This window comes from Cheilinus undulatus, linkage group 24 (genome assembly GCF_018320785.1).
Source record: "Cheilinus undulatus linkage group 24, ASM1832078v1, whole genome shotgun sequence".
Taxonomy (NCBI): domain Eukaryota; kingdom Metazoa; phylum Chordata; class Actinopteri; order Labriformes; family Labridae; genus Cheilinus; species Cheilinus undulatus.
In genome coordinates this window covers 20,303,432-20,328,546 of record NC_054888.1, presented here as the reverse complement: position 1 = coordinate 20,328,546, position 25,115 = coordinate 20,303,432, and the positions used below count along the sequence as shown (strand labels likewise).

General features: G+C 40.1%; 1 protein-coding gene across 1 annotated transcript in view; it reads right to left on the bottom strand.

Moving 5' to 3' along the window:
• Positions 1 to 25,115, bottom strand: part of ahr2 (aryl hydrocarbon receptor 2) — a 103,616-nt gene that overhangs the window by 63,297 nt on the left and 15,204 nt on the right. Inside the window, exon 2 of the mRNA XM_041781528.1 lies at positions 15,606 to 15,793. Within this exon, the coding sequence (XP_041637462.1) occupies positions 15,606 to 15,793 (188 nt within the window). The remainder of the gene's footprint in view (positions 1 to 15,605; positions 15,794 to 25,115) is intronic.

Sequence of the window (25,115 nt, the reverse complement as noted above, 5' to 3'; positions counted from 1 at the left end):
ACAGGATGGGATTGGCTAATATATCTAAATAAGATATAGAGTAAGACAACATCATTATCAGTTAAAAGTTAGGAGCATTATTGTCAATAGCAAAAATCTGATGATGTTAATAGATTGGTAGAAGTCCTAAACACCTCATATTGGGCAGTTTTTTGGGTCTTAACCCTCTGAGACCAGCTATGTTGTATATGACAAGAGAAGATGTGGCACTGTTTATAAAATCTTGAAAAAATCTCTGACACTGAACGTCTTTTTATCCATTTTTAAAATCAGTTTATGATCATTTCTGTTGCTAGCAGCTAATGCTAAACACCATCTTGTTTTCCTAGGATGCTTTATGAGGAGCTGTCAACCAATGGCAGGCTGTCCCATCGTTCCATCAAGCTACGCATGTCTTAACACTTAGATGATGAGGGAGAATGGCTCATAATGGAGAGAAAGAGACACAGAGAGGCTGTGATGTGTCCCTCCATGTCACTGCAGACAGGAACTGCTTTGAATAATGGCACAAATAGAGCCAACATAAAAAGATTTTTTTTAAATATATTTTGAATATTTTTTTTCTGACAGAAAGATTATCTTTTTCACTTTTTGGTCCCCAAGAGATGGAAGAGGAAGGTTGGGCAAATACGCCTTAGTTGTTTTAACTTCCATTCAGTTTTCTTTTGTTTCTATTGTCCTATAACTTTTTTGAAAATCCAGTGACACGACAGCACACATATTCTTAAAGCCCATGTTTTCTTAAAAACAAAGAAGAAATAGAAGAAAGAAGAAATATAGAAGTTTAGAGGTTGACCAGGCACCACAGTGTTCAGGTTTTACAAGTTTTTTAAGACAAAAAGTCCAGGAGAGACAAAATGGTTAAAAATGGCTTAAAGCTCAGAGGGTCAACTATGCAAAAACATAAGCAAACGCTGCACAATATTTGGAAAAATGTTGTAAATGTTGCCAACATATCTGTGCAATTTTAACTGTGCTCTCTCTCTCACTTATTATTAGAAATCTGACCGGACATCTTCAAGTTTGTGTTCTTTTTTTATACCATCAACCATTAAAATGATGGAGATCTGATCATTTTCAAAAATGTAGCTAAATTTTGGAAGACAGAACATTTTGACAACTTCAGCGAACTGAAATGTTGCCAATGTTTTTGTACCATTCAGACAGTGTATGTCACCCAGCCCTAGCCGTGCTGTGACTTCTGCTCGGACTTTACAGATGAGTCAATTAAAGTTTAAGCTGAGGAGAGATTGTTTTAGAGTTATTCTGCTTTGACTGCATTCAACATTTTCAACTTCAACTGCATTTACAAGCAAATCCAGCTGCCTCACATGCTTGGTTTGAAACCACCAGTCAGCTCCTTTTCTGTGTGAAGGTGCGTTCTCTCCTGCACACTGACAACTTGTGTTGCGTTTTTTCCTCCAGGTACGACACATTTCTGTTTGTCGTTCGGCTCTGTGAGAACAGCTGAGCAAGGCGACGATGCAAAACAATAAATTGACATGTCTGCGATTGGGAAAAAAAATCTCAGCTCAGCCGAAGCATCTCACAACATGAACCAAAACATAAACAGATTTCACTACTACTACTGCTTCCTCCTGCTGCAATTACACAATAAAACGTGGACCTGGACTGCGAACATTCAGGGTGAGAGATGAGTAAGCATTTAGTCAGGGACGACATGAAAGGCAGCGAGGTCGTTTGATTGTTGGCCAGCTTTATGACTGTTGTCTGCACGAGGAGAAGAAACAACAGCATGGCACGAAAACAAAAAAGCAGCAATGAATGATGTCACTGATAGGAGGGCAGGATGAAAACATGCAGCGCATCTGTGATTGATTCATCATGTCTGGCACCGACAAAAGGACAACAAACGAACACAGAGATGTTTCTGAAAACTTTAAATCAGTTTGTTATTCCACTAAACGTATCCATACAACAATCTGATGAATACTCAGAGGCTGGAAAAACTCCATTACCCAGAATTCCAAGCAGCTGCTGTCATGATTAGGCTGCACATTCCATTCATGTTTCCTCCAATGACATCAGTCAAATCATCAGTGATGTGTAGGTTGCATCTGCAGCATCATCCAATCAGGAGCAGCCAAATAGGTAAACAGGAAGTAAATGCAGCATTAAAAGTTAGTGTAACTTCCAACCTGCAATTAAAAAGTTATAGATCTGAAAATTACCTTGTTAATATCAGATACAAAAAGAACACTTTTCTAGCTGTCTGACCACTCAGAGTCACACTCACCCATTCAGCCCACACTCGTACACCGATGGCAAAAATGAACTATTTCCATTCATACACATTAATACTATATACACTGATGCCGCAGTGTAAGCCATTCGGGGTTACATGTCACACCAAAAGACAAGTCAACACGTGACTGCAGAAGCTGGGGATCAAACCCCTGACTTTCAGATTGTGAGAGAGTCAACTCTATCTACTTAGCCTGTGTATTGATGTTAAAAGACTACGGGTGATAATACTGCCGTCACAGATACACCAGATGATGCTCGAGGCAGACGCTCTATCTGAGGCAGATCTTAACCCCCTGAGACTGGTGTTGTCCTATACAACAAGAAAATGTGTCATTCAAAGTTAAGTAACTTTTGAACCATAAATCGTAGCCACTTTCTTGTTTTTTTTTCATTGTGCCATTCTAATGATGCGATCCAGCTTTTACAGAATGTCTTCTAGATAGCCTAGAACTTGGGAAACTTTCCACACCAGTAACTTTGATATTCAACAACTTTCTATCCACTTATAATCCATCCATCTTCCTCCGCCTATCCGAGGTAGGGTCGCGGGGGCAGCAGCCTAAGCAGGGAAGCCCAGATTTCCCTCTCCCAAGCCACTTTGTCCAGCTCTTCCGGGGGGATTCTTAGGCATTCCCAGGCCAGCCAAGCGACATAGTCTCTCCAGCGTGTCCTGGGTCTTCCCCGGGACCTCCTCCCAGTGGGATCTGCCCGGAACACCTCACCAGAGAGGCGTCCAGGAGGCATCCGGACCAGGTGCCCGAGCCACCTCATCTGGCTCCTCTCAATGCGGGGGGGGGGCAGCGGCTCTACTCTCAGTCCCTCCCGGATGGCCGAGCTTCTCACTCTGTCTCTAAGGGAGAGCCCAGACACCCTGCAGAGGAAACTCATTTCAGCTGCCAGTATCCGTGATCTCATTCTTTCGGTCACAACCCACAGCTCGGGACCATAGGTGAGGGTAGGAACGTAGGTTGACTGGTTAATTGAGAGCTTCGCCTTTCAACTCAGCTCTTTCTTCACCAACTGTCAATCGCCCGCTCCATTCTTCCCTCACTCGTGAACAAGACCCCGAGATACTTGAGCTCCTCCACTTGGGGCAGGATCTCATTCCTCTTTACCCCAGGTGTATCTGAGACCATGTGGCCGCAAGTCCGATGATCTACTTAGAATTCATTCTTTAATTGTGTCTGCAGCTAGCAGATTAGCCTGGAACGCATTGCGACTGGGCTGTGACAACCAACCAAACTACATCATGCTATGCCAAGCAGCACAAGTGCCCAGAGTCAGAAACTGGAGAGGAAGTCCTGAATGACTCACAAGAGAGAGAAAAAGACACAGAGGCTGTGATGTGGCCCTCAGAGTCACTGCAGACAGGAACTGCTTTAATGGTTGACCTAAATTCCCAAAAGTGCAGGGACTTTTGGTAAAAATGAGAATATTTTGAGGAGTCTTTTGTCACAGAATGATTGTTTTTTTACTTTTTGGTCCCAAGGACATAGGCGAACAAGTTTGTGCAAAAATACCCAAAAGTCACTAATGTTATGGTGTTAAATACATAAATATCTTTGAATTTCAATTTCCAATTAGTTGTTTTCTTTTGTCCCATATTTTAAGATTCATGTTTGGGCTTTATCTGTGCCTTTATTGATAGAGGAGAAAGGTAGATAGAGTTGGAAACAGGGACGAGAGAGTGGGGAGAGACAGCCAGATTTGTCCACAGGCCGCCTGCGCACAAGGGGCATGCCTTAAACCACTAGGCTATCTGCACCCCGTCCTGTAATATTTTAAAAATTCAAGAGACATTGCTGCAGCACACATTTTCTTAAAGCCCAGGTTGTCCTGGAAGAAGGATGTTTAGAGCTTGACTGTGTTTTTGCACGCTTTTTAAGACAAAAAGTCCAGGTGAGACACTACAGTTTAAAAAATAGCTTAGGACCCAAGGGGTTAAGCGAGTTTATTTCTTATGCTGAAGATAAGATATTTCTTAACTGTCAAAAAGATACTACGTTTGCTTTGTAGTGTACAAATAAAACCCTGCAGAGCTATCATTCATACAAGGAAAAAAGGATGACTATAAATGAATGAAAAACCACTTTAGACAAAGAAAACCTGTGAGGTAATGAATCCAAAAGCAGCTCCATGAACGACAGAGTGCCATCATGTCTGCTGCTCTCCACACACACACTCCTCCACACACACCGTGGTGTTCCCCAGATGCCTGGGCAGGTTTCTACACGAGTGCCTGTCTGCTGTTTTGACTGCGATCCTCAGAGCAAAGGGTCTGCAGGTCGATGTTATCACACTGGACTTGTTCCAGGACCTTTTCCAGGACTCGTTCCAGGACAGACAAAGACGAGTCTCAGTGCTACATTAACACCTCTGTGCTCTGTCAAAGCCTCTTTGTCACACATCTTATCTGCCCTCCTCTTTTCTTCTTCTCTGCTCTGTTTTCGGCTGCTTCTGCCTGCACTGTCAGAACCGGTTTGTTTTCAAGGTCTCCCTCTCTCTCTCTCTCTCTCTCTGTCGGATGTTTTCTCTCCTGCCAACACAAATATTGATGCTCACACACAAACTTGTTCTATCTCTTGTCTAAATCGTCGTCCTCATCAATAAAAACTGGAAACGCCTGATCATATTATAGAACCGCAGAGAGAAAGAAAAATAAACTGTGACAACAAACCTGCATCTCACCGCACAAACAAGCCGCCATGACTCTAAACAGCTGGACAAACCTTATAATGAGGACCTAAATAGTTAGCATTTTTGATATTTGATCAATCATTCCACCAAAAACAGGGATGCTAATAATCTAAAGTCTTTAAGTGGAGGCTTTCAAAGCCTGATTAGTCTTTAAAAGCACCCAAAAACAAATATTTTAATGAGAGAGTTATGCATGAGCATCTTCACTGCTGGGATCAGAGATCGAGGTCCGCTGGAAACACATCTGGAAAACGCATGAGCGGAGAGAAAGAAAATACCCAATGTGTAACAAAGAGAAAAGTGTGTGTCCACGCATGTACGCTGAAGTGTGTGTCAGTGTGTTTCCTGAGGCCCGGCAGAGGAGGGAAGTCGAGCCGAGCTATTATAAGACCACAAATTACAGCTCACACAGCCAGAGATCGTCTCTGCCGAGGCCTCATCAGCAGCAGCAACAATGGGGAGAATTAAAAAAAAACACCAAAGGCATCGAGGGTGGAAAAATGTCAAAACCTCAGAATCATCTGCACTGATTTAAACACACAGAGAGGAAACTCATCAGAAACAGACATGAGGGCAGATATTCATAAATTAACAGTTAAAAACAAAAACATGGACTAATAATAGACTCTTCCTCTCTTCTTGAATGTCTTCTCTCTTTTCTCATCCTTTCCACAAGGGTTGCTCTGACTGGTACCAATCATATTAAGTTTTTTGGTGCAGTGGTTGGTCTGTCTACCCAGCTTTGCAGTGTACTCAGACCTCCAACAGGGGGCAGCGTAACCTGATAAAAGGAGCTCAAAGTCATCCTCATTCAGTCAACAACATGCTTTTGCTTACTTTGTTCAACAGAGCAGAACAAAAGCAATGAAACAAGTTCCCTACAGCAGGAATAACTTAACTTGTTCTACATCTCGAACAAAAGATAGTGCTAAATATATTTTTCTGTACTCTCAAACAGAGCTGCTACAACAGCAGCCGAGCCGACAAAGCAAGTGTTCTCTCAGGTAAACACCTTGCCAGCCACGGGAGTGGATGGGCGTGAAGTGCCAAGGCGCGTGGCCACCGCCGGTATGGGTTTGTTCAAAGAACACTATGGGGACGATCATTTGGAAAATGCCGGTGTGCTTACAGCTTAACACTTAGTGTTCTTTACAATAAAAAAGATGCACACAGATCAGCACTGGCATCTGCCAAAATGAACTTGGAAATATCAGCATATCAGACACTGATGATAAATCCAGGATTATATATCTCTAATTTTCACAATCAGTCTCTAAATACAACAATTAGTGAGATGAAGCAGCAGTCCCTATCTTCCAATCATGTATTTTTCATTTCAATTAGCTGAAAATGATCAGTAGTCAATTATTATTAATTATTACTAGTAGTCAATGTTGTGCACATTATTCAAACTTTGAAGTGTCATCTTTTTTACCCCCCCTTTTCAAGTTTTCTGTATGTTTTCATTTATCAAAACAAGTGACATTCAGTGAAAATCCTCTTCAATTAAACATGTGATAACAAATGTCATAAAAAATAATTGCAATCAGATTTTTTTTTTAATTGTTGCCCTGGTTCATTCTATCTCATATTGATGATTTTTGGTGGTAAGTCATGAAAGTCATACCCCCAGTGGCTATCCACAGCAGCACAGCGATGTATTTAAATACTTCTCACTAATCCCTGCTTGCATTAATGCCGATACTCCCTGCTGCTGCTGCTTGCAAAGCTTCACCTCCTCCACCCCAGCCGCCTCCTTTATAGCATAAAGCTTCAACTCCTCTGCCCCAGCCGCCTCCTTTATAGCATAAAGCTTCACCTCCTCCACCCCAGCCGCCTCCTTTATAGCATAAAGCTTCACCTCCTCCACCCCAGCCGCCTCCTTTATAGCATAAAGCTTTACCTCCTCCACCCCAGCCACCTCCTTTATAGCATAAAGCTTGTTGCATCCTCGTTGCCATTTTAATACTACTGTGGAATAATTGCTTCCGAGCTAATTTATTGTTTTCCGTGTCATAAATGTATCTATTCATATGGAGGTTTCTAGACATGCCCTCCCTGAAAGTCAAAGCATGCTTCTTTAGAGCAGAGCTTTCTCTGCCAAGTAAAACTGTGTATCCATTTTGCAATAAAATGGTATAACGAGAGTGTTCCTGACTGAATCTAGATTACAATATAGACTGATTTATTGCTTAAATTTGTAGAACTATACATAAGATAAAGAACCTGATAATAAAAAATGTTCAGCCCTAAATTCTAGCCAAATCTCTGTTTTGATGTTTTTTTTTCTACTTGTGCTTCATTTCTATTATTCTACTGTTGTTGTTTTATGTATTTTTTCAACTCTTTTTGGTCAGGTTAAAAGCCTTAATGATCATCCTACTTTCAGATTTTGTATCTGGTGTTGTGTCTCTGAGTGTTTTGCAAGTCTTTGTCGGCTTTTTTTAAATGATTTTAAGCTCCCAGGTCATGGATCATCAACTGGCAGCCCGAGGGCCAAATCAGGCCCCTCAAAGCTTCTTGTTCGGCCCCCAGAAGACCATTAAATTCAGAAAATTTTGGCTTTAATTGTCAGCTGCTATTAAATCCACCCCAAAAACGGCCAGTATTGAAATAGTTGTAGAGTGACTTAAAATTTGATCCTTGTCAACCATTATTAGTAATTTTTTTTTTTTAAATGGGTAAAGACGAGTAGAAATATTGCAAAAAAAAGGCCAGATTAATTAATGAAAAGGGGCTAGAGAGTGGCAAAAATATGGGATAACTGTCAAAATGGGTTGTGGAGTGGTAAAAGGGAAAAAAATTTGCCGGAAAATGGGTGAAAAGTGGTTAAAATGTGGAAAAAATTGTCAAAGAGGAAAAAAGACGCAAAAAGTATCAAAATGGGTTAAACGATGCAAAATGGTGCAAAAAGTAATGAAAAGGGGTTAAAAAGCGGCAAAAATGGATGAAAAGTGGCAAAAATTGATACAAGAGTGGCACAAATTCAAAATCCTCCTCCTCACCCATAAAGCCCTGAACCATCAGGCCCCTCCTTACCTTACTGACCTCCTGCACCATCACATCCCCTCCTGTAACCTCCACTCTTCAAACCTCAATCTCCTCTCCCCACCCATAAGAACCAAACACCAAACCTGGGGGGACAGAGCCTTCTCCATAGCCACCCCCTCCCTCTGGGAGGAACTCACTCCCTAAACATATCCAACACTGTATGGCCTCTTCCACATTCAAATCACTGCTCAAAACCCACCTCTTTAAACTGGCTTTTAATATTTGATTCTTGTTGTCTTGTCTTTTGCTGCCTGATTATATGTTTGTTGTTTGCGTGTTGTCTGTTCAGCTGTTATAGCGTCTTTTGATTTCTCTGGCATGTAATGTCTTTTAACTTTTGTACAATGTCTTTGAGTTATTGAAAAGCGCTTTATAAATAAAATGTATTATTATTATTACAAAGGGGATAAAACATGCAGGAAAAGTGTTTTAAAAGCAGCTTAAGGATGGAAAAAATTGAGTTAAAGAGGCAAAAAGTGTCAAAAATGAGGTGAAAGTGCAAGAAATATAGCAAAATAGCCAGGAAAAGTAGTGGAAAGGGGTTAAAGAGCGACAAAATAGGTGAAAAGTAGTAAAATGATCAAAAGTGGGTGAAGGGGGGCAAAAAATGCTGAAGAAATGGCAAAATGAAGAAGTGAAAAGGGTGAAAAAGTGTAAAAAATGAGTAAATATTGTTGCTAAATCACAATTGGGGAGGACCCCTTCTCTGGGATTTTCAGGGGCCCAGCCAGTTCTGTGGGCAAGCCTGTCTCCTTATGGCCTGCTGTATCATAAATAATAGGGATAGATGTCACTGGTAATGACTAAAAATTTCCTGCGTTTTGAAAATACAAGTACTAATACTATAATATGTTAATCAGACCAAAACATTTTTTTTTTTTTAATCTGAAAGTCCAGCCCTCAGAGTCTCTGTCAAGACTAAATCTGGCCCTTGTGCAAATCTACTTGAGGCTGTCATTGTAGACATTAATTAATGGGTACATTATCTTCATACATGCACTGATAACTGTAAATGTTTGTTCAGTGTAAAAATCTAATACAGCATGCTTATAACTGTATGACAGTCATAATGAAAAGTCGTAAAACTAGACACTATTTACATTTTTAAGCAGTTTAATAATAACATTTTTAATCACATGGACTCTGAGAAGGAAGAAAAGAGTAAAGAATCAAAGTTAGCAGAGACCCAAAGACCATGGAGGTCAAAATCTTCTGTTCTGAGTCTGAATGTGATGGGGGTCAGCTCCAGAATCCTCCTCAGTGTTGAACAAAGCCGTTGTTGTGAGCGGCGGCTATGGGATCAAACCCTGGGGCATTTCCCATCAGCCCCTGTGCCGGTCCTGCGGCTCGGCCTGGAGGGAGCCGGAGGACGGACACACAGCGTTCCTTTCTCAGCCACATCCTGCTCCAGCCAACAGACGGCCTGGCCTTCCCATGAGCCTTTGCACTCCTGGGTCATCTTTGTTCGCTGAGAGGCATGCTGGGAAATTCACCATTAGAGCGTCTCTGGTGTTTTTGGTTGCGCCGCAAACACAATGAGGGATTCAGTGGGGCCGCAGACGCTCTTCATGTCTGTTTTCCTTCTTTGTTTTCAGGTATCGTTTCAACCATGCAGAGATCCTGCTCTTGTCTGGTCTGATAAAATCGACTTTTATATCAAAATAAAGTTGGTCTTTGTTTGGATGACAGCGGAGGATCGTCTCGTCTTTGTTGGCAGCCTCTCTCGGCCTCGGAGGTCTTGTGGTTTGTCCGAATTCCTCATGAAGAATAATCTAATTGAACTCCTGCAGCCATCAGCGTCTGGATGGCACAGAGGCCACACAGAGACAGAGCAGGGTTGGCCCACTGTGGACGGACTCATCGAGCCGCTGACAAAGACAAAGGAAATGTTCATGTCTGGGATTTGGGAACTAAAACATCCAGAGCTTTCTCAGCAGCTACCCACATACAGCTTTATAGAGCATTTTAAAACATTTTAACTACTTTTATGACGATCTGAACATTATGCACATGTTGGATTTCTGCTTGGAAATATGTCCTTTTTCTCAGATGCACGTCTGAAAAGCTCAGTCTCTGAGACAGATGTGTTGAGGGAGTAAATCAGGTCCAAATCTGGCTTAAAACCCTTTTTTCTTGTGAAATATTTCTAGCCAGTACTGGCGTTGGACTGTCCACTAAAAACCATCACATCCTTTTTTTGTAAAGATGGCTTGAATTTGACATAAAGTCTCAATTTAACCAGCTGTGCCGTCTCAGTATCACTATTTCCCCATTAAACTTCACTTTAAAGGACTCACTTTAACATGATACCTTTAATTTTATTGTTTTCACCATTAACCTAACTCTCAGTCCTTGACTTTAATTTCCTGCTCTCCAGACGTCGTTGTCTACTTTATTTGACTCTAAAAGTGCTTTTTAAACTTTAATGTCTGATGTTTTCAAGGCTACTTCATGAAAATTAGGTCACAATTAGAGAGGCAGAGAAACAGGGACACAGGGAGAGAAATTACAGACAGGGAACTATTATTATTAGACTGGAACATCAATTAAGCCCACACTTGGCATGGAAAGGTCACAAGTCTACAAAAGACTGATGCAAAATATGGAACTATTAATGAAGCTTAGTGTCAGCTCATGCAGGACAGGGTAGTCATATGCCTCCCAGCTACCACAGCCAATCACAGCGGTGTATTTAAACACTTCTCTCTAATCCCTGCTTGCATTAATGCTGATGCACTATGCTGCTGCTGCTGGCAGAGCTTAACCTCCTCCACCCTAGCTTCCTCCTTTATAGCATACAGCTTGTTGCACTCTCATATAACAGTAAACATTTTCATTAATATATCCATACATATGGGGGTTTCAACAGTGGAAAAAGACAACAGAGGTAGGAGAGAACAGGGTTGGTTGTCACACGGGTTGGTTGTCACACAGGTTGGTTGTCACACTCATTATATCTCCCCCAAAGGGGGAGATTTCTCCAAAAATTTGGTATGGAAATTCCCAGAATTGGGATCAACGCTCTTCTATGTAGTCTTCTCTGAATTAGGACAGCTGAATTTGAGGTGAGAGGACTTTTTGTGTTTTTCATGTCAAATTGAAAATATTCACAATTTTAATACACAATTTTTCTTCTAGGCTGTTACACATTGGGTTTATAACAAAACAATTTCACCCTTAAAAAGTGTGAAGAGAAAGCTATTGTTCAAATTATTGTTAGCTAGCTAATTTGTTGTTAGACAGCTGTTAGCCTTGATGCTGGCAAGAAACTCCAGTTGTGGTTGGTTGTCACAATCCCTTTGGGGTTGGTTGTCACAGCCTTTCAGGAGAGGAATGGGAGAAGTGTTGAATGTGCAACCAAGCTCTGCATAATTGGAGTGCAGGGACCCTACATTTGCCATCACTGTAACTCAGATAGCGAATGCATGTAGCCTCATTTAGAAGGCTATCATTGTTAGGTCTATTTGTTTTGTTCTCTAGGCCTCAAGATGTCCCTGTTCATGTTCTTTGCTCATGTATTTGTCAACCTGTCGCGAAATCAAAGTTTCAAATTTAGTTCTGCCTTCTTTTTAAGATTTTTTTCCATTAAAACAACTTTGTGACAAACAACCCCATAGTGTGTGACAACCATCCCTGTAATGGGGTTGGTTGTCACAATATGTCAGAGTGTCTTTGATCGTTAATTATCTCTTTGTTTCAGTAAGTTGAAAAAAATAAGAGGGATACTCATTTCAAGCCTTGATTTAGTTTTGATGATGAGCAAGTCATTCCAGAGTAAAAAGTGTGACAACCAACCCCATTCCCCCGTTGTGCTGACATCCAATGGTGTTGTGAGCTTTTTTGTTGTGACTTTTAACCAATTTTTCGGGGGTTTTTTTGCCAATGTTTTGCCGCTTTTAACCCATTTTTGATGTTTTTTTTGCCACTGTTATGACGCTTAATCAATTTTTGATTTTTTTTCACCAGTTTTACCACTTTTAACTTGTTTTGCTGAATTTTCTTACCACTGCTTTCCTTATTTGAACTCATTTTTGATTTTCTTAACCACTGTTTTCCCACTTCTAGCTTGTTTGGATGATTTTTTTGACACTCTTTTTCTTATTTAAACTCATTTTTGATTTTTTTCACCACTGTTTTAATACTTTTAACTTATTTTGCTGATTTTTGACACTCTTTTTCTTATTTGAACTCATTTTTAATTTTTTTCATCACTGTTTTACCATTTCTAACTCATTTTTTCTGTGTTTTGCCACTGTCCTACCCTTTTTTGCTCATTTTAAATCACTGTTTGCCCATTTAAGCATCTTTTCACTCATTTTTCGTATGACAGTTTTTAACCTTAAGCTGATTTTTGGCTATTTTAGCCACTTTTTACCTTTTTTTTTTTTTTGGCCTCTTTTCGCAAACTTTGAAGTTGCCTCAGTTTTTCTATTTTCTGGCATCCTGACATTTGAGAACATCATGGCCTAGCTTTGAAGTCTAATTCTACCTTCCAAAGACTAGACTCATAGTACTGTGCTAATGTCTGTCAGATATCACTCTGCTATGCTAATGGTGCTATCGGTTATGCCTTGTGTCCTCCACAATGCAGCACATGTGTTTCAAAGGGTGATGAGGGCGTTGCAAAAGTACATTCCATTACAAGAATTTTACCAGTAATGGTTCTGATACCAGTTTATCACCCACCACTACAACGTACATTAAGTAGTCCAAATTTGTATTATAATGCATAATCGTGAAAGCAAGATAAGCAGGGGACAAGAATTGATAGAGCTAGTGTTACTATTTAATATATAAAAGAGCTTTTAAAGGTACTAGGAAATAAGACAAATCATGTTTAATAGAAGCAGAAAGTCTCTGGATTGATGTGCAGGTAGACAAAGAAGCTCGTCATTATAAAACGAACAAGTAAAACCTCAAAGGAGCCGTAATGATGATGTCTGCGTCCCGAGAAAGCCTCAAATGTGGATAATCACATGCACCACAATGCTTTTAAATGCAGCCTGTTGCTGCAGCTTAGAGAGCTTTCTTTGAAGCAGCGTGCTGGCTGTGTGCTGCAGAGTTTCATGAATGCATAAAGCTCTGAGTTGTCCGTGTGCAGGCCTGCCGTGCGAACAGGCCTCCCCGCTGTAACAACAAACTGGACTCCTGCAGCGTTTGTTTGAGGTGGAGGAGGAGGGGGGGTGAACTTCAGAGCCATTGAGGAAAAGGCTGAACAGTTGAAGGAAAAAGGGGGCCCCGGGGTGCTGCAGGGGCCGCCACAGGAAATGGGTGGGGCTCAGTGGGAGGGGAGGGTGACGGATCAGCTGCCAAGAATTGAGAAGAGGAGGAGGGGGGGAAGTTTGAAGAAAATACGAGTTTCTGTGAGTTTTTAACAAGCAGAAGAGCAGCATGGATTGCTCCTCTAACTTTATTAATGCTGGGTCAGTGGAGTGTGCTAGAATCATATTTTTATGATTTAGGATGACTGTTGTTTCAACTATTTCTGGCCCAAACTGTTTGCCCACATCTCCGATATTTCAGCAATTCAAACAGCTCTTTTGTTGTTACTTTCCTCACTGGGAACACACAGCGAACTGTGAGCTTCAGGGTGAAGAAGGAAGATTTATTTCACTGCACCAGGGCCAGAAAAATGACAACAGAAAACAGTCACAAAACTGGAATGAAGCAAGGTTTAAATCAACACCTCTGAGCAGGTTTTTGCAACTTGACTGCCAAAAAAATAAACTCTGCAAGGGTGGCAGAAGCAAAACAGCTCATGCAAAAAAAGTGAAAGGTATCCTGCAATTTCCACAAGATCCATAAGCACTGTACGCTTTCTGACAGGAGTATCTGGTTGATTTCAAAATAAAATAAACTGCAACACATTATATCAACATTAGGTCAAAGCAGGAGGCAAACGCATAGCCGATCTTCCTAAGACAGGTGAAGGTGCATGTCATAAAACTTGGCATCTTGCAATACAGCTGTTCTGGGCATCATTTTCAATCAGAAATGGACCCAACAGGTAAGAGCGAAGGCTGTCAGACAGAGCAACTTGTAGATGGATGGAGGCTGGCTGTGGGTTTTAGGGGGAAGTTTCATCAGGAGGTGATGCTGCAAGCAACAAAAATGTCAAAATGATTTAGCACCGGAAATATTGACAGTGAAAAAAACTGCAGGACTTGTGTTTTAAGAGGAAGAGTTATGTCATTTCCTCCACTTCTTTCTTCCTTATCTCTACATGAAATTCCCGTCTGCATCTCTGGTGTTTCTGTTGCAAAACACTAAAAACAAAACCATATTTTGCGCACAAACTACTGCATGCTTACTCTTTGCATAGAATCAGAAAAGAAGCACGCAAAAGTCCACAAAACTGTGAAGAGAATGAATCCTACTTGGGTGAAAATATTGAAATCTGTGCTTTTTGCAACCTGTTTTGGTGAGAAATGTCCCACCACCTGCCTTTCTGAAACACATTATTGATTTATTAAGTGGTTCAAGAGGCTGCCTAGAGTCGTCTTTGTACTCTTAAATACTTTAAAAGCATTTTTGAACATGCAACAAAGGAGCTTTTCACATGGTTTGTTTCAAATACTCAGATTATTATGTCACTGATTTCCGTTATGTTTATTTTGGCTTATTGAATGTGTTTAAAAATACCTTTATGGAGTACTGGATGATGTCTTTGAGGTTATAGTTTCAGCCAAAATCCAAATATATTCAATTAAAATAAATATAGACAGACAAGCTGCTTATTTCTGCAATCATACTGCTACATGAAAGCACTATTAGCTTGCTAATGCTTTACTAAAGATCAACAAGTCAACTAATTTCTCCCTCCTGGGTCACTATGACCTGGATCTGGATCAACAATCTCCCCTTCAAAATAAAAGCACAGAGTGAATTCACTAGCCCTCGGCTGTCACTGACGGTGTATTCTAACAGAAACCAGACTCCTCTCCCTGGCCCACAAGTGCATTTGTTCAGCCGACACTAAGTGACCGACGCTGCCAAATAATTGATGAGTCCAAAGCAGCGCTCTGTTTCTGTTGGCAACATGAAGGAGAAGACTGTTGTGTTTTTATCAAAAACAGTTAACGACAAGCATAAAGAAGGGCAACAAGCCTGTTCTCAAAACATTTGAGAGCACAAATGCACCACGACGTGTCTGCGGGGTCTTGTTGGTCAACGCAGTGACTCATTGATTACTCGCCAGCAGCCGAGATGTCTGCCTCCGTTTACCGCCTTGACTGTCACCAAACAAAGTTCCATTGATTCAAGCAAAGAAGTCCTTATTATGAAACAGAAAAGCAGAGTCAAAGGCAGTTTCATCAGCCCAGAAGTTTTGAGTTATAAGCCCTTAAATGTTAAAAAGAGAAGGCTGAGGCATCAAGCATGCTCTGTATAGTGAGGCAGAAAAAACAGTGAAAACGTTTATCATTCAACACTTTTCTTCCTCCATCCTGTCCCTGCAGAAATATCACATCCTCTCACACACCAGCTGCATTATATTGAGGATGTAGACCCTTCTGTATATTTCCTGTCACGTCCGTCATGTGAAAACAGCCTGAATTCGTGCTGAAAAGTTTCATCGTTCGGACACTCACCGTTGAAGAAGCTCTTGACCTTCAGGTAGCCGACGCTGAGCCGGAGCACGGACAGTTTGTCCAGCCGAGCCCGGACCTCCTCGGTGAACGGCAGCAGGCTGGTGAGCTTGTCCAGCTCGCCATTGAGACGGTCGCGGTGGCGTTTGGACGGGTTGGACTTGGCGCCATCGGGAGGCGGAGGTTTTGGGCTGGGGGGAACGGAGAAAAGATGACGTTAAAATGCAGCAAAAAAGAAGAATAAACAATCACAATGAAGGCATAAAATTCCCCAGATAAACTTAAAAGTATCATAAATAAAATAATTTTGCTCCGAAAGAATCAGACACTCCTCCTAACTTTGATTTAAGTGAATAAAAACATATATAATAAGGTCTGGGATTGGTAAAGATGGACTGTGATTATGCTCCTTCTCCTCTCCTGAGGCCCAGTCTACCTGCTTCATCCTCTGTCGCCATACCAACCAGGTCATCAGCCTCATGTCTCACCTATTCCTGGGCTTGTTTATCACCGCTCTGTCCACTCAGCACAACAAACATCACACAGACGAGGACGGATACTTGAAGTAGTTTATGCACTCAGGTTTACAAATGCAAAAGAAGAGAGGAAGTGGGTTTTAAAAAAGTCCCTAACAACGATACTTAGAGGTTTAACTCTGGTTCCTTTACTTTAAATAGTCCAAGGTTTAAAGTAGTTTAGGGTCTTTGAAACAAAATGTAAATGTTTAAAATGCCAGCAGGATTTGGCTCTGTCTGCATGACCAAAACAGCTAAAAAAGAAGCTGGAAAACATGACAGGAAAATTAATTCATTTATCTTTAAAGGCAGTTATTTATTCCAGTTCTTTGGTCAGTTTTAAGACTTCTTGATGCTTTAGATGTTTTTTTAGAGGCCTTTCCCTCCCTAAAAAATGATAAACTAAATAAGTGATTCTTATTTTGGTTTTGGAAATGGGTTTTAACTTTAGAAACATCAGGATCTGGTGTTTGTTATTGGTTATTTCTGCACAGTTCGACTGGTTTATGCTTTTTCATTGTGTCTATGCCATAGCTACACTGTTGTTCATGGTGTGTTAGTGTTACTCTGCCTAAATGATAGTCAGTATTGCAGTTTTACACCTTTATCTACTAAAACCATTGCAAATAAAACCAAATGCATTCTTTTGGAGCAGAACTTGGTTATACTGCTGTCACTGTAAGAGGAAAAGAGAGGAAATATCAGAGGTGATTGAAAATACGGTTGCTGAATAAGCTGAGGCAGAGGGGAGGATGGGGGGATTTTCTGGATGTTCACCACCTGATTTGACCGGTTGTATTGCCGTCTGCAGGCATTCATCTCACAGCAGAGTGCCTGCAGATATTACCAGACACTGGAAGTCATCGATGCTACCCAGGAGACCAATCAGAGAGCTTGCCATCTGTGTTGCTTCAATGATATGCATTTGCAGGGTTCCTGCACAAAATCAAACTAAAGACTTTAAAACTTGATCTGAGAAAAATTAACACCACAGCAAAGAGTCATAAATGAAAGGTATGAATGACTGTCCTGCCAAAATCTGACAATTTCTAGCACATTTAATGCCTCTGTTTGATCAATATATTATAGAGGTTGATATTTATCATATCTTGCTAACCTGATACTAAAAAATGTGGTTATCAAAAAGGAAAATGACACTTTTTGTCAGAGATAAACTTTCAAAATAAGACGGAGCTGTAGACATTTCTTGGTAGGGCCTGAAAACTATGACATGGGCAAACATACACCCAAAAAGGGTGATTAAAATCATATTAAAAGAATGATTTGATAAATGCATGACTTAGGTGGAGTGCAGAATTTGAAATTTAATACCTCTCACAAGCAATATTAAGACTTTTTCAGCCTTTTTAAGGATCTGCAGGAACCTGTGCACTCCTGCTATGTGCAGAGGCTTCTGCACTCTACAGAGCAGGATAAGTGTGGCTTTATCAGAAACATACATCAGACTTAAAGTGTATTAACTTTGTTTTTTATAAGATGAAAGGTAGCTAAAATGCACCACAACCATGAAAAGGGCTGTTTTTAATTGCAAATACTGGAAAGTTGCATGACTTTAATGACTAGAATCACTGCCTGATGGTTTATGCCTCCTTTTGGAGTCCAGTTAAGTGCAAAAAAATCATGACCTCTGACCCCAAAATCCAAGCAGTTCAACCTCAAGTCCAAGTGTATGTTTGTGCAAAATCTGACACAAATCACTCGATGCATTCTTGAAATATTGTGCACACAAGATCAGAGATGACAGTGGCCTTTGACCTCTAAAGTCAATGCAGTTCAACCTTGAGTCAGAGTGGACATTCATGCAAAGTTTGGAGAAAATACATCAAAGTGTTCTTAGGAAATCATGTAGCCTGGACAGGTGGACAGGTGGAAAAAAACACAGTCATTCTGGCCTAAAAAATGCAGATTATTTAACAGAAAATAAGGGGAAAATTGTGTGATTATGGAAGTAAATGTCAGTTTGCAATTTGCTTCCAGTAAAAAGTCCAACGTCACTTCACACATACGTCACTTTTTAACACTAAGTGTCCAAAAAAGTGATTCATGTCTTCATTAAACGTCGTTTCCTGCTACATCAACAAGGTGCTAAACTATTTCCAGTAACTTACAGCCTTAATAACATGTCAGTGCTGTTAGAATAAGGATTTATGAAAGTGGTTTTTCTGTTGCTTAAATTTGTCTAAAAATGTAAATAAACGTGGTCCTTCAGCTTGTTTTGCTGCAGGTTTCATTTTGTATGTTGAACTCTGGTGACCTGCAGTAAACCCGACAGCTCCTCGTCTTTAACTCAAACCAGACGTTCACCGCACACAGAGGCTTCTCTTTTTTTTTTTTTTTTTTAACAGGGAGGCTGTGAAGCTCAAACACGGCCTGGAGATACCTCTGAGTCAGTTTCAGGACACCAGAAAAGGCTGAGGGATTTCTGGGGGGGATTTTACTGCCTTTTCAGGTCAATTTGTGGCATTTAGTCCTGCATTAAGAATCTTTTAAGCTTCATGAAAACAACAGACCTCTTTTTAAATGAGACAGCTGACATCAGGAGTAGAAACGGGGATTCCTGTTGACATGTCACAAGATTTAAAGCTGATAAGTGGACCACAAGTCATCTCAACTTCTGCTTTCCACTTACAGAAAACATTTTAATACATCCTCAGCATCACATGTCTCATTTCCGATTTAACAAACAGCTTTAAACTTTAAACACACTATTGGGGGCACAGGCAGCCTCATGGGTATGTCCATGTACACAGGCAGTTGTCTTTGAATTGGGCGGCCGAAGTTCAACTCCAGCCTGTGGCTTCTTCCTCACATCTCACTCCCTAGCTTCTGTTTCTTACTGTTCAGTATGACAGCATAAAAGCCCTAAAAAAAAATACTCACATGTGCTTGTTTATGTGAATGCCAGAAAAGATGAGCAAAAATCTAACCCAAAGCAACATTTTTTAATTAAAGCTGTTTCTGCAGGAATGAATCACACCACTGTTTCCCAAATATACACTACACTTGGGTGGGCCGCCCAGGTATATTTGCCAAAACGTTTTTTTTTTTTTCATTTGCACATAATGACCATCTGTGTGTATGAGAGAGATATCCACTTGCAGATCCATCTCATTAGTGCAACAACTAAAGGGCAATGACTCATGTTAAAAATGATGCTGTTGTTTCAACATAATCCTGCAGCTCCTTGCTGCCCTTGTTAACATGCACTCTGGCACTGATAGCTGCACAACTGGGTAATAATGTGGGATTGCGATTATACCGAACAGTTTTGTAGTTTAATTATAATATAATCCATAAAAAGCATCATGGGACTACTTCCTCCTTGGTAACACAGAATAATGATGTAGATTTAAATTTAGATTTAAAGTATGTATTTCTCAACCCAAAACATACAAATTAATAAAGGCTTTTCCTTCACTAAAAATAAAGGTTCTTCTACAAAGTGCAATAGTGGCGCAACTGTAAACTTAAAGGCCTTTCTACTTAAATAACTGCAGATTTTTATGCAGTTATGCAGAAAACTCTCACTTAAGATCTGCCTCACATTGAGTGTCTGCCTCGAGCATCATCTGGTGTATCTGTGACGACAGATTCACCATCATCAGGCTGTCAAAAAAATATGAATTACCACTGTCAGCTACCTTATCAAAGTGAGGTCTTTTTTTCTCATACTCTTGTTCTAAAACCCTTCAGGAAAGTTTAATTTGTATAGTACAATAGGAAATACTACAAGCCTTTTCTTTACTATGCAGTCACATTCTTATCCTTAAGTCAGCACAAAACAAATATGAAATGTGATACAAATTCTAGATGTGATAGGGTGTTAAAATGTATGACCAGGGTCTAGAAAAAGGTATTGAAAATTAAAAATTTTAAGTCCGACTTTCAGTATATATCCATGTCTGCCTCGAGCATCATCTGGTGTATCTGTGATGGCTGATACGCCATCATCTGGGTAAAAAATATATGCCGTTCCATCGTAAAACAGAGGACCATTTTTCTTATACTCTTGTCACAAAACACTTTAATAAAGCTTGATTTGCATACTACAATAGGAAAAACTACATTGCTTTTTTCTGTGTTGTCACATGAAACACGTTACAAATTCTAGATGTAATAGGATGTTAAAATGTACGATAAGGGTCTAGAAAAAGGTATAAAAATATTGAACTGAATGTCAGTTTTTCTGTATATACTCGTATCTGTCTCAAGCATCATCTGGTGTATCTGTGACGGCCGATATACCATCATCCAGCTGTCAAAAAAAAAAAAAAAAAAAAAAAAGCCTTTCCATTGTCAGCTACCTTATCAAACTGAGGTCTTTTTTCCAGATATTCTTATTCTAAAACGCTTCAAGAAAGCTAAAGTTGCATGCTACAGTAGGAAATACTACATCCCTTTGACTACTATTTAGTCCCATTCTTATCATACAATCAGCACTAAACGTATATGAAACAGGTTACAATTTGTAGATGTGATAGGGTGTTAAAATTTAAGAGGAGGGTCTTGATAAAGGTATTAAAAAGTATGAAATGATTTGATTGTCAGATTTACAGTATATACCAGTGTCTGCCTCGAGCATCAGCGGGTGTATCTGTGACTGCAGCAGTGCCACCTGCACCCTTTTATATGCAGCAGTATGAATTCATAATGTACTATGATCAAGTAGGGATACAGGATGGTTAATTTTGTCCACATCCAATGCCTACATTTACACATTTATTTTAGCCAAAACTGCTACATGAATGCAGTCCACGTAATAAACTCCGGTCCTTAAAACACACTTTAAATTCAAAGAAATGAGGGTGAACAAAAGAAACAAACTACAGCTGACGTTTGCCTTTCTGCAGGCATTTTTGTAAACCTTTCAAGCACTTCTTAATACTACAATAATTGCAGCCTCTTATGCGGTTATATAATTGCACAGCCTGACATTGCGATTGCAATTAGATTAATTGCACAGCCTTAGTTGGTTGCGATGTGCTCCATCATCAACAATAAACCTCCACAGATGGAGCTCGCCTGCTGTGATTACAGCTGATCTGACTGATGATGAGATCAGGATTACTAAACACAACTTTGAACAGATTTACCAGCATCTGCATCACATCTATGTTTTAAACTTAAATTAACATGATTAATCTTAATATATAAATATTCAATAATATCTTAAAAAGTGCCACAAGGCAAGAAACTGAGTAATCATTTATACTGAACTGCTTCATTTTCTAAAGCCTTACACTGAAACTCAATCGACCTGCAGCAGGTGTCAGTATCTGCTCTGTGGTGTCTGCTTGATCTGTGACCTTTGACCTTTCAGTTTCAGGTCACTCTCCCTCTCAGCAGCTGCACGTCTGCAGCTCCTCGACTCAAATCAGCTTCAGATGTTCCTGCTGATGACGCCGCCGGGGATTCTGGGTCAGGTGAGGCCAGTGGGAGTGAGAGTGCACCTGCATAATTTCATACTTCAAGGCTCTGTGGTTTTTCACCCTTTGACCTCATGATCTCTCAGACACTCATGTGTCAAAGTACCGCTATAAGTTCAGAAAAGACTGACCAACACAAAGCCAAAGAAACAGGAATATAACAACAAAGTTTGCTAGGAAAGGTAGTTGTAAACTCATCTCTCTGTGACAGGTTTGTCTGCAAATATCTCACAAAAATGTGTTTATTTTACAGTTTAGCAAAACAGCCAACAAAGAGGACCAAAATGCTTAGAAAATTAGCAGAAATAAGGAAAAAATACCCCAAATATCCCGCCTTTTTTCACTAATTTCTCTCATTTCACATGCATATAAAAAAAACTAAATATCTCTGAGCACAACGCAAGTAAAAAGCACAATAAGTTAAAATTAAAGAATGATGAAAACAGCTGGATGGTTTTCAGAGGATCTGCATATCGGCAAATTACGCTGCAACAAAACAGTGCAGTTTTCCTCACACTGGCACTCTTTGGCACCAGTTTTCCATTTTCAGGCAACAAAAACACTCTTAACGTGTAAACGAACAGCCAAAAGATGCAACTTTGCAAACTCTCCTGGCAAAAAATCCCCCATTTTGATTACTGATTGTTGTATTTCAGCGTTACCTGGTTCGAAAACTGAGCAAAATTCTTCAAAAGGAGTCATAGCAACATGTGTATGAAGTATAATGAGGAATATGTCAATATTTAGTTAATTTTAGTGACTAATCTGGTGCAAAATCCAAAGGAAAAGAGCAGTTGGACTTTTGTACTAGCAGAAGTCTGATTTCACACTTTAAATCCCTTTCTTGTAAAGTCAATGACCTTTTCCAGATGTTTAAAGTGTGTCAGAGAAACTGTGTGAGCGTCCGACTGCACTGTAACTGTAAGAGAAATGTGTAAAATGTGGACCCCCCCTCCCTCCTGTAAATAAGACATCTGCTTCCAATAATACCCCCGAACACGACAGATCTGAAACCGGGCTGAGATGACTATCACTGCATTCCTGCCGGCACAAGAACAATGAGCGGCCAGTGTTGTTTCTTCTGGCTTTATCTACTCCATCAGTCCTGGAAGGGGCGTGGAGATCTATGTGAGTGTATATGGGGTTATGTTGGACCTGTAGAAACACTCCCCTGAGCTCACACAAAGGCACTTTGTCTTCAGTGGGCCAACGACACCTTCACAGAACAAAAGGAGCTAAATATGAAGTTGGCATCTGTTCCTGGCAGGAGTTGTGATTCAGACGCACCGATATCAGGGCGAAAGAGCAGATAACAGAGTCAAAATTTAAACACTGAAGATACAAAGCTGCTGCCAACACCGTGCATGTTTTTAGCCTTAATAAGTCTTATCTAAGGCAATCTAAAGGCTTTTATTCTAAACACATGGCTCCAAAATCACGACAATAATCATCGGGAGAGTATAAAAAAGGCTAAATATCACTTAAACTACAATCACAGTGTGGTTGTGTGTTTGAACAAAGCTTACAGTTTAGTTTTAAGATGGTTAAGAGCAGTTCAGCATTAGTTGAAGGCAGCATGGAAGTGATAAACGACAGTTTATGTGCATAAAACAGACCGTTAACTAACTAAAAAGTTCTCTATAATTATTCAAATAACCAACAATCCGATTTTTAACAGTAACTATGCAGATTTGCAGCTTTCACTGTTTTCTATTCATGCAAATTGAATGTATCTTGGATGTAGACATTACGTCAGGTAAAAAAAAAACATTTTTCAGGCATCCTTTTGGAGTCTTTTACCACTCTACATGTGCAGCACACTGAGGCTGGGCAATACGATGTATAGAGTGAGACAATGCTGCTACCTGATAGGCATGGAGTGCCACAGGGGTCTTCACTAGGTCCACTGTTGTTCTCACACTATCTGACACCTTTGGTTGTAATACTGTGTTCATTTCAAACATGTATGTACATTATTCTGGGAGGAATTCAGGTCAGATGTGGTGGAATTCCACAAAATCTCACGTGATTCAATATAAACATAAAAAGTCGAGCACCAAAAAACTTAAGATGTTGTAGTCTTGCATTTAAGACTTCTAAATACTTCTCAAAAGCCTTAATTTTGTCTGAATTATTTTACAACTTTTAATACTTTTTAATACACCCTGAAAAAACATCAAGATAATTTTTTGGACCATATCACCCAGCCCTTTTTGGGCAAAAGACAAATTTCTGCCTTGTGTATACAAAAAAGAAGACAATTTAATATTTCTATTTTTATTTACACTCCTCATTATTTGGAAAAAATGCAGCTTTCCTCATGATATCAATAAACTAACCGAAGTGGAACAAGTCCTGGAAACTTGACCGAGCCGTAAATGAGTAATGGAATAACCAGAAGAGAATGTACGCTGTAATCTAATCAAGCAAATTCAATCCAAACACAGTTACCATCAAACTTTTAGCACCCTAATCAATCAGAGTATGAGTTTAAACTGTTGATGTGGCCTCTGTGTGACGCTCTGACCTCCTCCGGTGTCGTAACATCTGGGAAGTGGGAGTTTACCGAGTGATGTCCCGTCACATGTCGGTCATAAGAGAAACACCAGCCAGTCTCATAACCATCGGCATGACGCCCGACAAAATCAACCAGCAGAAACATCTGACCAACAGTGACTTATGCTCTATACATTTTTATTTCCTCCTGTAAACATGAACTGCTTTTATTTTGAAGGCAGAGAACAGGATGTGAAATGCTTTATAGCAGAGGCTCTCAACCTCTTCAGCCCACGACCTGAAAATAAAGGCGCCAGAGGGACCCCCACTGTACCTGAAGGTGGCTGAACACAGCCATGCACATTCAAGAAAAGTCACATGCAGATAAGAACACCGATAAGGGGGGAAAAATAGGAGAGCTTTCTGGGGCCCAGCCAAACTGGGGGCCAGCAAAGTCATGGTCCATTGTAAAGTTAAGCTGAGGTATACGCTTATCAAAGAAACAAATATCTTTATAATTAATTTGTGTAGTAGGCAGTCCTCTTAAAAATGTGATTCCTTCTGTTAAAAACAGAATCAAAATACATTAAAAATGGGTTAATGATGGGTTAATGATGGCAAAAAAAGTGGAAAAGGTGGTGAAATGGATATTAAAAGAGCAGAAATGGTTTACAAGTGCCAAAAATTAGATAAAGGTGGCAAAAACAACCAAAAAAAAGGGGCAACAGTTGGTTATACTAGCAAGAACTGGCATATTAAGTGGTAAAAGGGGATTAAAAAGTGGCTGAAATGGTGTTGAAGTGTCAAAAATAGGTGGAAATGTGGTGAAATGGGATGAAAAATTCATATAAACCATCAAAAAAGGGTTAGCTGAGGCAGAAATGGGAAGAAATGGGTTAAACTGACAAAAATGGGCTTATCAAATTGTGAAATGTTGAGTAAAAAGTGGTAAAAGGGGTTAATAGTGGCAATAATGGGACAACCATAGGCATAGAGTGGCAAGATTTGGTTTAGAAGTGGCAAAAACAGGCAGGAAAAAGTGATGGAAAGGGTTT